Genomic DNA, 16,877 nt, shown 5'->3' with positions numbered 1-16,877 from the left:
TTGTGGCGCAGTGGGTAGAGCACCATGTACATTGCGTTCCGCCCGCAGGGTCGAGGGATTGAAACCAGGCGCCGGATAGTATTTTTTTTATATAGTGTAGGGGGAGGGGTGCGGACAACGACGGTGCGGACTACAACGGACGTCAACGCGGGTGACATCGTGAGTTACTGAAATGCTCTGCATTTAAAAGTATGATGGGTGTAGTGGGATATGCTGTCGGTGTAGTTGTGGGAAGTGTTTGCGTCATGTTGTGTCAAGTGCCTTGCTTTGGAATAGTACATAGATTACGGATAGGCCCTCTCCACACCAGCTGCACAGGGGTCTTGGAGATCCTGTGAGCAGGTGTGAGTGCGTTACATGGGTGTGGCCTATCCGTAACCTTGCTAAGGCAACTTCAGTGAATATGTTGTGTGAGTCAGTAGTGTACTGTCGCAAGTGTGGTTTTATTTCCTGTAGTTTGTCATCTGTCTGTTCACTCCACTGTCCTTGCCATTTGTTAAGAACGTGTCGGATTTGTGGCTTGAGGTCAGTGTGTGGCAGTGTTGTTATGTCAGCTGTGTTCCTGAGTGCGGCAGCAGCGGCCTCCTCATCAGCAACCTCATTGCCAGTGATGCCAGCATGGCCTGGAGCCCAGCACAAGACCTGAACAAGTTTTCGGGCATATATACTAGACATGATAGTGCTGAGAACCATATTCGACCCACACATCCGTATGGAGCAGACCACACACTAAGCGATTCCCAAATCAACCTGACTACTATATGCACAGATGCATAACTATTGTTTGCGAAGCCCAGGTACATTAAACTACAACTCACGGTCAACGAATGGAAAGCCACTACCAGTACTGGGCACCCTCCCAGCCTTTTGACAAGGTTTTTAAGTGCGAATGCACTTTATAAGCGACCCTGAATTCCGGCGACCGCCGTCCGTCCACATAGCAACAGCTGCGGGTGTGCGCGCTCCTCGTCTTCCTTGGCAACGGGGGGAGATGGGCGCGCGCTGCCTGGCCGCTGACATGGCACATACCCACGTGGGGGATTGGCAAAGAATCGGGCGTGAGAAGGGCTAATGCACCTGCCTAAAGAAGTACTGACACGAAAGTTCAAAGCTGAGATCCGCTCTAGCAATCAAGTACAACGACAACACAAATAGGTGTCTGTGAATAAATGCATCTTTCTTTCTTTGTAGTTGTGTGTGTGTGTGTGATCTCTCTTTCGCGAACATTACCGAACCGCGCAAATTCAACTCGTGCATTCGCACTTTCACATTCTTCCCCTCGGGGAAATGCGGGGAATTTTTTAAAGATGGGCAGCATTCGACTAAATGGTCAATCCAAGTGACAGGGTCACGCCCCCTCAAACCTGCACGTTGCAATGACAACAGCCCCCCTCACCTGCAGATTGTTCCCTCGGAGGTCGAGGTACTCGAGGCGTGTGTTTGCCCGCAGCAGGTTGGCAAGCTGGAGTCCGTCAGCACAGCTCATGCCGTTGTCCCCCAGGTAGAGCTCCTTCAGCGCCGGGTTCAGCTTCAGCGCGGCCACTGCAGCCGCATGCAGAGCCGGTTGAATCAGGTTGCACACACTGATCAGGTCTTTTGAATGCAACAGCGTTCACGTCAGCAGCTACCTCCGCTCAGCTGGTGCAGCTTACCTGACGCCATGTTTCCTTTTTACAGTGGGTGCACTATCAGTGAACTGAATGGTTAAAAGGCAGAGTCAAGTACGTTTCTTCTTAGGATGGAAGCATCTTTCTTTGCACAGCACGGTTTCATTCAAATCCCTGAATTCTGCACACAGAGCTATCGCTCATTACAATTTCGGTTCCTTTGTACCTTGCCTTACTGCACTGACTTCCTGAAGTGCAGTACTTGTTAGCATTTTCCATTTTTGCACTTGTCACCAAATCATGTAGGGTTAAAGCTGTTGCATTCACAAACCCATTATACAGTGGTTAATAAGATACAGAGGGATTTAACGACTTGGTACTGAGCTAGTTGGTACATAATTAAAGAAAGAATAAAACGCGGCGCAAACTAGATGTCGACAAAGCAGGGAAGATACGGCAGATACAATCTGTCATATCTTTCCTCCGTCAATGTCTAGTTCGCGCCACGTTTTCTTCTTTCTTTGAGTATGCAGAGAGAGTTGAAAAGTGTGTTACCCTTCCGAGGGTATTCGTCTCAAGCTGATATCTTTACGCATTCTGTTGGTAGTAGAAGGCAAGGGCCCAGTTTGTCTCCCCTCTGAGTTGACTGCAGCCAAGCCCACACATTATTGCGAGTCCACCATAACTTGCAGCGAGCAAAGGTTTTTCTTTTAACCGAGCAGGCTACTGGGCACGTCGTGAGAAATGTGAACTAGAGCCAAGAAGAACTGAAAGTACACGTACATACCAACCCTGTGCTCCGTATCACGACACCCCATCACTACACTTCCCTTGCAGACTGAGGCACACTATGAGCAGCCGACTTACAACAGCGCCGCAGGCATTGCCAGGGGTTTTCTTCAGACGCATCTCAGGTGAAAATAATATTTTTTCCAGCTGGATTATTTAACCGAAAATTCCTTCTAGCTAGAAATGTTTCTAGCTAGAAATCGGCAGAATTTCCAGCCAGAAATTCAGTTTCCAACTACTTTCTAGCTGGATTGGCATTTTATTCAGGCTGGCAGCTATTACTTCCAGCTAGCCTTTGTCAGTCCAGTTGGTAGGAAAAAAAACCCCTGCAAGCTGGGAATAATCGTCTCTAGCTAGAATACAAATTCTTCTAGTTAGAATCTGTCACTTCCAGCTCGAATCTGTAAATCTAGTTAGAAATGAAGCTGGAAATTATGATCTCTTGCTAGAAGTGCTCGAGGGATGTTCTTGAAAACTTCATGAGGGAGTCAGGATTTTGCCTTTGCGCTGTTTTACTACAAATTTACACACACACAGGTACACTTGCGAGCCTTCCCCGCTCGTTGTAAGAGGGTAAAGTGACGGAGTGCAGAGCTGACCTACCCAGGATGACGAGCGAGCGTCCCGTCAGGGAGCAGTTCTCGAGGTGCAGCGAGTTGAGGTGCGAGCCCAGCCTCAGGGCCCGCCCCAGCACCAGCAGGGTCTGCTCGCTCAGTGCGGTGTCCCTCGCGTCCAGGTGCTGCAGGCATGGGGTCTGCGACAGGGAGAGAAACGATACGGGGGAATACATAATGAGCAACTCTCGCATCTAAATTTATTTTCATTCTTGAGTTCAATAGAGAATTGTAGCTTTGCTTTACCGGTCTATTTTCATCAAACAATGAAGTGGCATGCTCAACTGATCTAAACGAATGGAGCAGAACCTCGTTAACTTGTTGAACTCGGTTGACACGGAGGTCATCCGAACCTCCTCCCAATTGATCGATGTATGTATAGGTGCCGTCATAAGTAATTGGAGCAATTAAGGATTTGTGAATATCACGAAATATTTGTCTTACTGGTTTCATGACAGACATTACCGGTTTAAAGGAAGCTTTTTCTATTAGGGAGGACTCCTTTAAATGCACACCTATGTATCGAGGCAGTTTCCAGAAGAAATTCCTGTAAATTTGCAAGACCGTGTCCTAATTACTTTTGATGGCACCTGTACATCAAATGTATGATCAGATGCTGTTCTGGATGTGGGAATTTTGGTAGACGTTTACAAGGATTGAAAGGACATCCAGGGGACGTCCAATGAAGGTGCAGTGGTGACAAGTTTGAATTCGTGTGTGTCGTCCAAAAGTGGGTTCTTAAACAAAGAGCTTTGGATGTTGATACGTTGCATAGAAATGCTTTCACCTAAGCCTTCAAACAGCTTACCGTAATAACCCGATTCTAACGCGCACCCGATATTCCTGGCAAAAAAAAAAACGAAAAAATTTGCACCTCCGATTGTAACGCGCACCGGACTTTGTGAGCAACAAAAACGAATGCGAGAGAAGTGGGCGATTTTTTCCTCGATGTAATCTCACTCATCTCACTCCTCGTCGCTCTCCGCTGACCACAACATCTCGTCCACAGTGCCGTCAAGCGCGTTCGCGATGCCACACTTCTGAACGAACGTTCAACCATGGTCGATGGTATCGTGGCCCACGCCTGGCACGCCCATCCCGCGAGCTTCTCTAGAGGCGCACGCTTCAGCCGACCGCTCGTTTTGAACGCGTGAGAGCCGCTGCTGCCATTGCTGTTATCAAGCGCGCAAGTGGAACGATTTGGCGATAGGAAAGCTTTGTGTGAACACCGATAGGAAAGCCTAGGCACCTATGCTTCCTGCGTCCAAAAAATCGTTGTTTGCTTTGGCGCCAACTTGAGATGGCGACGGCGATGGGTGGGACGAAATTTTCGTTTGAGCAGTTTCGGTTTCGTATCCGATTCTAACGCGTATGCGATTTTTCGACCAATTTTTCCGGGAAAAAAGTGCGCGTTAGAATCGGGTAAATACGGTATGCAGTCAGACGCAGACTGCCAATGGATTACATAACTGCAAAATGATAAGAGCGAGGCACTCTGGATACAGGCATTCATTTCACTGCAGGACGATGCGGCGCATTTGCGATGACTGTTGAAATAGCCCTGCCCAGTGAGATGAAAGCAGGGCAATGGCAGAGAGACATGCAAAGGCAGAAAGAGCATGCCCACCTTCTTGAGCATTCTTGAGCACGCCTGCCAGCCCCGGCAGTCGATGTTCCGGTTGTGCGAGATGTTGAGCTTCCTCGCCGACTCGTAGTACTCGATCATGTCAAACACCGTCGCTGCACCCTGCAGTGTGCAGTTATGATGACGATGAATGGCACATTTCCAGATCAGTGTGTACCGACACATCTGCAGGGCAGCTTGCTCCATTATAAAGTCCGTCTCCCATTCTTGGCTCAACATAAATCGCACATGACATCGCGTACATCCAGGAAGTAACACAAGTACAATCTTTGTCAAAATTTTCTAGGCCAAGCCGAAAGTGCACAGGGCGCAAGAAATTCAATGCACAAGCTTACGTCCTGAGTGAGACTGAAACGTTTTATACTGGGAAGCTAGAGAAAACGCCTTTTTTTTCTTACTGTCATAAAATATTTTTGTCATAAATAAAGGTAACACTTATTTTTTGAATTCTTTGTGGTCGAGAAGGCTTAGAATTGGCCAAGAAAACTTTGACAAAGAGTGCACATATCCCAGTAATGCTACATCTGCCCTACTGCAAACTGAAATTAATTGATTGATTGATTTAATGATTTATTTATTGATCGATCGATCGATTGATTGATTGGTTGATTGATTGATTGATTGATTGATTGATTGATTGATTGATTGATTGATTGATTGATTGATTGATTGAACTTAAAAGCAACTCTGTCACCATTAGGTTTCCCATTGGGCTCCTCCTTGAAAACTTCAGTGGGGCATACCTAAAACACAAGGTGAGACATACTACTGGAGGAATGCGGATTGATTTAGAACACTACTGCGTTCTTTAATTTTCATTAGATATCATGTATATCACATGCTGCAATTCATGCATGGTGCTTTTTGTGACACACACCGACGACAGATGCAGATTCGTACATGCTTTATGCTGCGTCAAGAGAGGATGCACCACCAGCTTCATGTGCACACAAGTTCCACTGTGATGAAACTTCTCTGAACGTGGTCAGCAGTGTAATGGTGCATATATAGTGAACTGCAACAATGGTCCCTTCCTCACAAACCCACCTCGTCATCTAGGTGACAGGACTCCAGGCTGATGGTGTCAAACTGCACTGCCTTGAAGATGTCCTCCATCGCTTCGCATTGCCTTGCGTCTAGCTTCTCACCTGCGCAAAGTCCCACGCAGGCATTCAGCATTAAGAAGGAAAGCCAAAGCCATATGGCACAACGGCTAGGAGGCGTGCTGTAACAAAGGACTACGGCTTAATTTGCACCCCATGGGAATCTTTAATGCGCACCAGAAACATGACCACACACATGCATCGTTGCTTTTTACTGCATACATTTTCTCTGCATTCCCACAGTATAATGACACTGCAAAACACACACACATAAATGCTTATAATGTCCATTTGGCTGACATTTCAGACAGAAACTAAAGCCTTCCTCAAAACAAATCAACAAGGTATTGGCAATTGCATAGAAAAGCTTGACGACAAAGTAAGAATAAAATGAGAAAAAAAAGTTCCAGAAAAGAGATTGTTGCTTGAAGGCTCGAGAAGCAAAATAATTCTAATGAAGATGATCTCTCCTTTGGAAAAAAGATGCAAGTACCAGCACGAAACAGGCACTGGAAATGGGTTCACTGCCATATGTTAAAAATGTTAATGGACTATGCTTGGTGTGAAAATTGAACACAAGTTCTAAAGAACTATGGAAGTGAAAACGAAATTCGCCTTCAGTTTGTAACCTGCCTCACTCACTGCTTGGACCGATATTTTTAATTGGTCTTTAGCAAAGCCAAGCAATGATTCAAGCTTGCAAGGTTATATATATATCACCTCCACAATGCTTAATTGTATGCGAGACATCAACTGACAACTGCACCAGCCGTGATGGGCGCTGACCCACACCGCAACAGCTTCTTAGTTCCTTATTTTCTCGCTTCCAGTGCCTTTCTAGAAGAATTCATCACAACTTAATCTGTGTACGCATGGGCTATACTCTAACGGGATCTTAAAAAACCATGCTGAAGATTTGAAAAAAAGAGGAAAAAAAGTAAGGATGTGATTTGTGCAAGTTTGATCCCTCCCGCGCTGATGCTACTGCATGACCCCAAATTCGTGGGACCAGCAGAAATGCTGTGGAAGTAGCGATGTCATGAAAAAGCTAGCGCAGCAAATAAGAGTGGCATAATGTGTTTCTATGTACAGTCCGCAACACCCTTGTCTATAACACTGAGTTCAACTTCAGGGGAAATGCTGGTCTTAAAATGAACTTTTTTTATTAATTGGTCTGTGATAATGAACATCACTGTGCATATGTGGTTTGTCTTCCTCATTTCAAATATGTAATTCGTTTTCGAATGGCATAATTATGTCTTGAGTTATAAAGAAAATACTGGAGACTAATTAAGTAATTTTCTACGGGCATTTACAGAACTTTTTAATCAAATTTTCTTATAACAAATGGTATGGATGTGTAGCTTAAGATCTGCCACGCATGCTGATGCTATTTATATTCCTGTAAAGCTGGTTGATTGGATAAAATTAGTCTTATTATGCCCAGTACAGTTTTCAGGAAACTTAATGAGCTCATATTATAACTTAAGACATTTATTTGGGGCACAATAAGCCAATTAAAAAAGCATCAACATGCAGATCATATTATCCCGAATTCAACGGCATAACGTTAGTAGAAATCCTTTGAAAAAAAGAACCTGAAAACCCCTGTAAGACTATAGGCACATATCCAAAAAAAAAGAAAGCTGAGAAAATCGCAGTTGAAGTTTCACTCTATTGAGCACGCGAAAAAAAGAAACGATTTAGAATGTAGCTCGCTTTTCGCTCAACACGAGCATACAAGTTTGCTGAAATCAGTTGATGGGAAAATTACGAAATCCTCTGTCTACAAATAGCACTTGGGAGAAAAACTGAGCAAAAGCAAAGCCAGAACGTTGCTTCAATTTTTATGCTGTTCGCTGCGCGCCGTCACTATTTGGTGACTAGGTCTGAGGTGCCGATTGTGCACCACGGTTGTAAACGTTTGTTTTGCTATGTTACTGCTTCATTTGTTGCGATCAAATCGGCTTCAGGGCGATTTGCGTCGCGCGAAATGAGTGGCAACGAAGGGGCCGGTAGCGGAATGCACTCCACTGTTGTGTGACGTGCATGCGCTTGGCTAGGTGGGATGGTGGGATCACGACCTGCTCACGCCGCCGTCTCCTACGGGAGCGCGCGTCCCCAGAAATGTCACGTGCGCTCGCTCTCACGCCGGGCGCCTCCGTCAGATGGCTCTGTAATTGATCCTCAACTTCGCTTGTTTACGCACGGCCCGCCGTGGGTTTCCATACGGTGTGCGAAGTTCCACCGCTAACAGAGATCGTAAACATCGCGGATGTCGCACGCGATATGCATCTGTCTCATGCAAACGTATTTGTATATATTCGTGCAAATGTATCGGTGTGGGTGTCGTTTACAGCTTCGCAGTCCAACCACCTTCACAGCGTTGATTGGGTGGAGCCATTTTTTTTTTTAATAAACGCTTATCACACGTCAACAGGCCAAACTTTTCACACGAACTGTAGCTAAGTGTGTGCATTTCGAAGTAATCTCTCTCGGAGAAGCAGAACAACCTTCAACACATCAATAATCAAACCTCACCCGCCACCCTTTGAAGACAAGGTGAAGCTAATACAATCTGGGGATTGGAGATCTCGAGGAGAAATTACTCCTTGAATTAAGAGGATATAGGTATTTTTGTAAGGTTCTAGTATTCCAGCAACTTCTAGAATGAATGCGGGTTTTACACGGAAACTCAAAACAAAGCTCACTTGTGGAACACCGCACGCAGTCTGACACAGTAGCCCTGTAGTACTCGCTTCCGGCCAACTATATTGGCGTGTACATCTTCCAAGTCCACCAATGATGTGTCTTCAGCCTCATGGGTACTCGCAACTTCGTTGTCAGGTGGCAAAGAAGAGTGTCGCACACGCAGCACCCGTTGTGAACACCGACTTATCCTCGTGAGCACGCAAACCTCGCAATGGGAAGGCGCGCGCCAGGGTCAGCAGCTCAGCCGGCTCAGCCACGGAACAGGGAGGATTGCGCAACTCGCTCTCCGTTGTCTCAAGTCGGGTCAAAATTATTTGGGCTTACTTCCGGAATAACGGAGCGGAAGTCACGTGATGTTGACAGGGCCGCTGCCCTGTCAACATCACTCCATGGGGCAGCGTAAACATTGCGTCTGTATTAACAGTGTTAGGAAAAACTTCTAACAAAAATTTCTCTCTGTTTATGATATTTTACGGCCATAACCATGAAGTTACCGTAACACTGTAACTTTGATGTTCCTAGATACGAAACTGACTATAAACTCTGGCTCTCATCCGCTACCTCGCAAGCTCGAGGCAACGCCGTCTGCTCGAGGTTTCGGCGGTTTCGGTTGTGATCGTACGTGTGCTGTCGAAATAAAAAAAAAAGTGCGATCGGCTAACGGCGGCGCTACCAATACGCCCAAAAAAGGTGTTTTGGTAGCCAAAAGTTACGGCGGGCTTTCAAGGAATGAACTGGAGCTGTTCCTCAGCTGTCGGAAAAGTGATCTCGCCGGTGTGTAGTACGACTAGTGTGCCGCGCCCGTTCACGCCGGTCAGCGTAGTTGCGGTTAGTGCTGTTGGCGCAGTTTTCTTGCTTTTGCCCGATTGAGGAGTAGGAAAGCAAGGTAAACGTAAGGGACAGATGGGGCGGTACACCCCTGCAATAGTCGCACACATGAGTGTTTTGGCGTCGTCCAATACGTTGTTTTGTTTGTTACTGCCCCCCCCCCCCCCCCCCTTTCACGTATATAGCACGCGTGCCTGTGTGGACACAAGGTCGTTGTAGAGTATCTCACTGTATCTGCTCTTCAAAGGTAGTAACCCTAAACTTCTGTGACTTGATCGTACTACGTAGCGCGTGGGGTTGCACCTCCAAACTAATAATGTGCTGCCATTACATGTGTCACACGAACGGGCAACGTCAACCCTTTCAGCCAGCGAGTCTCGAGTCATCTTTCAACGCTTGCAGTGACACACGCAGGGTGGCTGCAACTTAGCCTTTACAAAATGTCGCAATGTGCATGCGAACTACAGTGAACTAGAACACTCTAATGCGAACATACGCTGTGTTGTCCGATCGCAGTTGATTATTTATTTCTGCTTCCCTAAACAACAATCGCACTTACAGTGGCGTCGCTGGGGGGGGGGGGGGGGGGGGGGGGGGGGTCGCTGGGCTTGGATGGTAGAGAGGGGGGAGGGGCTGTCACTTTTGCTTCTCCAAAGTGTACACTGAACATGGAAAACTTGAACCGGACTGCGGGATTTCCTCCACATGCGCGGGACTTCCGCCACACTTCCCTCAATGTGCCGGTGGGGCCTGTACTGAGCTTTCCTTGCTCCATGACTCCAGCCAGCAAGCTTTTCTTCGGACAATTCGTAGTATTCCCAACCAGTACATTTCTACGCCTGTAAAAGGTGCACCACCACAAAGATACGCATATTGCGGCAAAGCCGCATACGCGTGCTGCGTTAGACGTGGTGTTGCCGGTGCCGATGAAATTTTAAAGCTAAACCTTCCTTAGTAAGACCGCTGGCTTCCTGTCAAAAAACTAGTGCATTTCCCCATTGACCGCTTAGTTTACCGAACAACTTTGGTGAGATCTTTGAACAGACGGCGCGTGCGTGAAACCGGGCTTACATTGTGTCAAAGCGGCTAGTACTTGAAAATCGTGGAAAAGGAACAGTTCTAGATAAGACAAGACACGCATCGATAATGAAGAAGGAGTACGATAGTATACTTTTATCTTATAAACCACTTATCGATTTACATTTAGATCGCTCGTTGATGCGTTTACTTGGTGCGCGCAAAATCGTCGCATGCATATGAATATTCGGCTCAATTATAAGTTTACGCTCGGCTAGCCTCTTTCCAGAAAAAAACGTTTTAGATATCAGTGAAAATAATTACATCGTAAGTATACGTTACGCAACGTAGTGCATTGTGAAGTAAAATGTTGTCTTAAAGAAAGGGGGAAAAAAAACGACTCGGAACATTAACATATTACAAAGATTAAAATGGTCTTCTGGAAAGTGGTCATTATTTGGTATTTGGTTGATAAATTGTTGGTCAACGGGAACTCGTGAAAGGAAATTCCTTTGGCGGAATGGGCTGCTCGATTTGCAAAACGCAGGGGATCGCGATCTTTTGAGGTGGAGGGCCGAGTTGTATAAATCCGGCACAGTGGAGCGCCGCACGCAAACCGGGGAAAAGGCGGCTTTGCAGGCAAAGAGAAAAAAATTCCCCGCATTTCCCCGAGGGGAAGAATGTGAAAGTGCGAATGCACGAGTTGAATTTGCGCGGTTCGGTAATGTTCGCGAAAGAGAGATCTCACACACACACACAACTACAAAGAAAGAAAGATGCATTTATTCACAGACCCCTATTTGTGTTGTCGTTGTACATGATTGCTAGAGCGGATCTCAGGTTTGAAATTTCGTGTCAGTACTCCTTTAAGCGGGTGCATTAGCCCTTCTCACGCCCGATTCCTGGCCAATCCCCCACGTGGGTATGTGCCATGTCAGCGGCCAGGCAGCGCGCGCCCATCTCCCCCCGTTGCCAAGGAAGACGAGGAGCGCGCGCACCCGCAGCAGTTGCTATGCGGACGGCGGCGGACGCTTCAGGGTCGCTTAAGACGTGCATTCGCTTTTAAAAAATCAGCGAATTGACAATACTACTTGACAATAATCTGGCTAAACATGTGAAGATGGGGAGCGATCAACTCTCTGCTGCTGTCTCCCGCCTATCACCCGGGCCATTTGAGCCGCATGCGGCCCGATCGAGGGCCGCGGGTGGCCGACCCCTGGCATTACGGAACGCAGCAGTGTACCATTGTCGACAACAAGCGCGATGACGTGCTGCGGTTTTAAAAAGAATAATTGTAAAAAAAAAAAAGTGGTGTAAAGGTGTTGTAAAAAAGGTGAAATAACGATTACGACCACGCACAATTCATTTCGAGCAGTGCATGCGCGTGTTGCAATTGCAATTTGCCCGGCGCGACGCGGGAGACACGGCCCGAGCCCGACAAATTTATAATATGACCCTAGGTCTGGCCCGAGCTTGACAGAATGTAATAAAATAAGCCTGTGCCAACCAGTCATTTCTTTAAATATCAGCCCTAGTCGGAATTCATGAGCTCGAAAAAAATTTGCGGCCTTCAACCTAGAAACGTACGTATACAGCATGCTGCAAGTATATTGGATTTAAATTTTTATTAAACTTGGACTGAGCTTTGTGCAACCAAAATTCCTTGACTTAGAGTATGTATTTTCAAGAATCTCGGGCGAATGTGCTGCACTTGCGACCCACACCGGGGATCATTAAAAGGATTTTGAGAAAGGGGGATAATCTTCTTTATTTACACATTTACTGAACAGATATTCCAGCTTCCGTTGATCCATCGAATTTGTTTCACAGAAAAACTCTCCTTCAATATGCTTTTGTGGAGAAAAAAAAGTTGTCCAAAAAGCTCTTTATAGTTCTTCAGACTGGACGTCTTGCTTGCATTATGCAGCCCGCCGCGCTGAAGTTCCGTTCGATTTTGGTTTCATTCGCTTTTTTATGTGTCCACTTAACCTAAAGGGTAAATGAGCAAACTTTTTGCTATCCACAATTTAAAATTTGCGGGCCTCAGGCCATGCGGGCCGGCGCGCGCCGGCACGGCCAGGAAAAAAAAAAAAAATGTTCAAGCTCGAGCTTGGCCCGAGCCCGACAAAATGCGTGCTACAACGTCCGAACCCGGCATGCGGTCAGAGCCGGGCTCGAGCTTTCGGCAGTCCCGGGCCCGCGCAGTTTCCTAGCACATTGCTATGCAAGTCAATGCGACCGTGCCACGACTTGAGGATCAAACGCAGCGCCGTGGCTTGCAGTGGCGCTCCAGCGAACTAACAAGAACAAGACAAGCAAAACCAAATTGCGCGCGCTGGGGAGCGGCGGCGTGCGCAGGTCGTATAAAATATAGCCGGTCGTGGGTGGGATAACCGTCTTTTCGATTCAATCTACTCGTATATCACGTCACCATCGCACGCTGTTCACAGTGCTAACATTTATCATTCTCAAATCGCTCATCTATATGGTAACCTGCCGACGAGGAAGCGCGCGCCGAGAAGCGGGCCGCCCCGCCGCGGCATCGTTGATAACAGAATGGATACACTTCCCTTGCGCATCGGCAAACGGTATCCTCCACTTTTGCATTTCTTTTCTTTCTATTTGCTGCTGATATAGACAGATGCCCATTAGTGCACACGCACGCGTAATCATATCGCTAACGCTATCGTCTCGGCAACCCTATGGGTGCGCTAAGCCTACCTCCGTCTCGGCGCCGTTCTTGCGGTAAGTTGCGCCAGACACGCAGAAAAACGTATTCCAGGCGCTTTCTAATACCGTTCGTTCATCATTTCGGTTATCGATAGACATGTTTACTTCATTTTTATGCGGTGGGGGGCTTTTCCGGTCGTCGCATAGACGAGTACATGAGCCGTTGCACTGTGATCACCGTGATGAGTGCGCCGAGCAGACGACCCACGGCGCCCGGCCAACCAGATTGCGCCCTGCGGTCACGTGCAGTCACTAGCCAATTGGGCGGCGTGTTCCGCCTTTTTTTCTACCCCGCTTATACTCGCAACCAATGGACGAAACGAAGCGGTCCTGGCGGGAATTTGAAAACGAAAATATGCACTTCCGAATGAGACCAAGATGGACGCCATTGCGCATGTAGAACCCGAGCGGCGAGCCATCGAAAAAATGCTGTTTTCGCATATTTTAGAGATTTTAGAGGTCGTCGGTGCTTAAAATTGATATTATGGCTCAAATTCGTACTCCTGAGTCTGAATATTTGTCTTGACAGGAAGAAAAATAGCTCTATTTTCCCAAAATGGCAGTTTTGAAAAATCGATTTTTTTTTGTCAAATTTCGGCATTCCTAGACCCGCGTCTCCCTTTCAACTAGCTACCTCTCAAAACTGCGTGCTCAAACTTTTCACAAAAAAACGTTGAGGTCAAACAATAGGTTTCTTTAAATGCTTTTCGGCCAAGTGTGTTGCCCTCTGTACCTGAGAGAGCTATATCGTACTCCCCCCATACACGTGCTTGAAAGCGAGGAGGCAACGACAATTTGTTTTACAATTTGACAAATGTGCCTGCGACAGCCATTTCTCGGTACGTCATACCGTTCCTCCACATGTATTTGAATGAAAGAGAGAAGGACAATTTTCTTGCGGTTTCATAATTCCCATTTTTTCTAGTGCTGACATGACATGACTTCCATTCATCGCTTCTGTGATAAACGTCCACACATGCGTGCACATGCAAAAGATTTGAAGGATAGTGTACCACCAGGTACATCGTATGGACACATCTGTCCAATCCTCCCTTCCCCGCCCAATTCTCTCCCCTTTTTTTCAGCAATAGGGGCGTCAAAACAGTGGTACAGGGGCAGCGATAGCTACCCCTCCTTTACAGACGGCTCCTAGGCGTTTAAGAGTAACGCATCACACTGAAAAAGAGCATTGTTCAATGTGAAAGGCCTACCTTAGGTAACTCACTTAGCTCCATTCTGGCCATGAAAGACATTTTATTTAACCAAGAAATGCAAGAAACATTGAAAAACGTTCAAATTCCGTGTTACAGATACTAGAGCGACTAAATAAGCTTATCTAGTGGCTCTAACAGGTACATACTATGGACCGGCCATGTTTCTTGGCAGTTGCTCATTGCACAGACAAGGTTCAGTGACGTCTGGAGACTTTGATGGAAAAAGGTTGGGCAGCCTATAGCTCTGCACTTCCTCTGCTTTTTTTTAGTATTTCTATTACTTGTTTGAAGCTCGCAATAAACTTGGCATCATTAATGAACAATTAAGCTGTCTTTTTAATGAACCAAGCATGTATTTTGCTTCATGGCCCTTTAAAAAAGGGGGCTGTGCAACCTAACCGACAGACGCCGAAATGCAGGACCCACAACAATAGAGGCCCGGAAAACAATTTTTTTTTGGTTTCTCCATGCCCACGTCAACTACTATCTGGCACACTGTTGCTCACAGCAAGGAGCTCCACAACCATAAATCAGTGAGCATATAACATACTACTTTCGAATGCTTCAATTTCCAGTCAAACCGAGTATACAACCATGCATCGGCTGTCAACATTGACACTCACCCTTTAAATTCAGGTCTTGGGTCCGGTCGCCCACGACAGGAATCGCCTGCGAAAGACAAAATGAAAAGAAACGTGTTTTTGAAGGTGATCACAATCTTCACGGAGTAATAACAGCGCAACATACACAAAAACAACAGGAGAAAGGACAACGGCAGAGCGCTGATCAGTACAGCTTACAAAGCACATTTCTTCGCTTCTCCCGATGGCAAGAGGGAATAGTGCAGTGCAGTCGTATCGTCGTCATTTCAAGCGGGTGCCGTTGATTGTCGCAGTCTGAGCCCACCATTCCCTCATGTTTACATTTAATAAGTGGCTCGAGCTTCAATTCCTTCGCTGGAACCCCGCTCTCGCTCACGCAGCGCACTGCCCCGAGCCATCATAAATCAGCTGCAGAAGGTCCGAAGAGAGCGTGATGTGTGGTCCCGGCCAGAACCTCATGAACGCTCTGGACGAATTCAATATTTTCCAAAACACAGATATAAAAACACTGCGGTAAGAGCTAAGTTCAATCCTCCGCGTGCGGAGCCCACCATTTCACTATCAACTATATATATATATATATATATATATATATATATTACATCTCGAGCACTTCCGGCAAATCTCATATGCTCAGTGCTCTGGGTACTTAGGACGTCGTCGTTGTGAAAACACTTTTTTCGGCGAAAGGAAGCCTGCCACAGCAGCTCTGACGGGAAGCGCGGCGGGACCCGCCAGGGAAACGCGTGAGCCGCGCGGACGATTCAATTATGCCGCCGGAGGCGCTTTTTTTTGCGCTCCGCGCGATAGGCCGACATTGTCCAAGCACACTTCGTGCCCGCCAGGCACTGAAACCAATCACTGGCGCAGTATTATACGGACGATACCACTCCGAGGCCTGTCGCATTTGATTATATATATGGAGAAGATAAGGCGGCAGCTGGGCCTATGGTGTCCTCTTGCAGCGCTAGCTTAATTTCATTTATTTTCTTCCTGAACATTTTCAATGCTCAGGGTCTCTCTCTCTCTCTCTCACCTACGACTGCTCCCATCGCCGTCATTATGCGACACTAATTAGACGTTTGCCGCCGTTAAGACGGGTTTAATATTATACTGGTTTTTATTTACTATTCAAAATTACGTATCGGAACATAGTACAGTTTTCCACTTTGCGAAATATTGTTCGCTTCAAATACAAGCTAATGTACGCGAGGGAAATGAACAGCCCTACGCGTGTCCGTTAGAAAAAAACTGCAGTCCTTTGAACTCTCTCTCTCTCTCTCTCTCTCTCTCTCTCTCTCTCTCTCTCTCTCTCTCTCTCTCTCTCTCTCTCTCTCTCTCTCTCTCTCTCTCTCTCTCATTGGCGCAGGTAGTGCCGCATTGAAAACTAAAGTGCACAGATCCGTGCTCGTATGGTGGCTAGAAGGTCTATAGCCATGCATAGTGCTCCTCGCAACTGCGCCACACATCAAGTTTCGTTTTAGTGAATTCATTCGAAGGTACACGGTCATTCGCCTCGTATTTCCCTCCCTTCCCTAAGATAAGCGACGGTGTAGGGTCATCAAAAGTGCTAACAACCACAAAGAAAGAGGTGCCACCCAATGCACAGCAGCAGCTTATGATGGATCAGCCAGCGAGGGTGTGCGCATGCGCGGGAGCAGCCGAGTACAGAACGTCAGCTTCGTGAACGCCTATCATGAGCTGCGAAAATGCACTAGTGGCGCTCGTAAGCTGCCGCTCTTTGCATAGGCTGGCGCCTGCTTCCAACAATCTTGACTGTATTTATCCGTCGCACTGATTGCAGCGCCATTTTCGCGGAGCTTCGAGCCCATCTGCAGGTACAGTTCCGACGCGCGGCCTCTTGTCGAGATCCATTAAACCGCACACAACGAAGCCTCACAGCTTGCACTGCAGTGCAACTGTTCCTTGTCCACTCGGCGGATGTTGCCGTGGATCAAGAATACTTCCATAGCGTAAAGTCGGGCTTTGCGCCGATGCGATATCAAAGCCGAGTCG

The 16,877-nt window shown here is 46.9% G+C and overlaps 1 protein-coding gene across 1 annotated transcript in view; it reads right to left on the bottom strand.

Annotated features, from left to right (window-relative positions):
* LOC144149635 (uncharacterized) overlaps positions 1-16,877 on the bottom strand; it is a 377,896-nt gene that overhangs the window by 34,913 nt on the left and 326,106 nt on the right. The window contains exons 3-7 of the mRNA XM_077681287.1: positions 14,883-14,928; positions 5,703-5,803; positions 4,638-4,757; positions 3,000-3,150; positions 1,397-1,542 (exon numbers count right to left, since the gene is read on the bottom strand). Coding sequence (XP_077537413.1) covers positions 1,397-1,542; positions 3,000-3,150; positions 4,638-4,757; positions 5,703-5,803; positions 14,883-14,928 — 564 coding nt within the window. The remainder of the gene's footprint in view (positions 1-1,396; positions 1,543-2,999; positions 3,151-4,637; positions 4,758-5,702; positions 5,804-14,882; positions 14,929-16,877) is intronic.

Source organism: Haemaphysalis longicornis, unplaced genomic scaffold, assembly GCF_048455015.1.
Source record: "Haemaphysalis longicornis isolate Haplotype H1 unplaced genomic scaffold, Haemaphysalis longicornis Haplotype H1 scaffold_8, whole genome shotgun sequence".
In the NCBI taxonomy this organism is placed as follows: Eukaryota; Metazoa; Arthropoda; class Arachnida; order Ixodida; family Ixodidae; genus Haemaphysalis; species Haemaphysalis longicornis.
The sequence above is the reverse complement of the archived record's forward strand: the minus strand, read 5'-3'. Positions and strand labels throughout refer to the sequence as shown.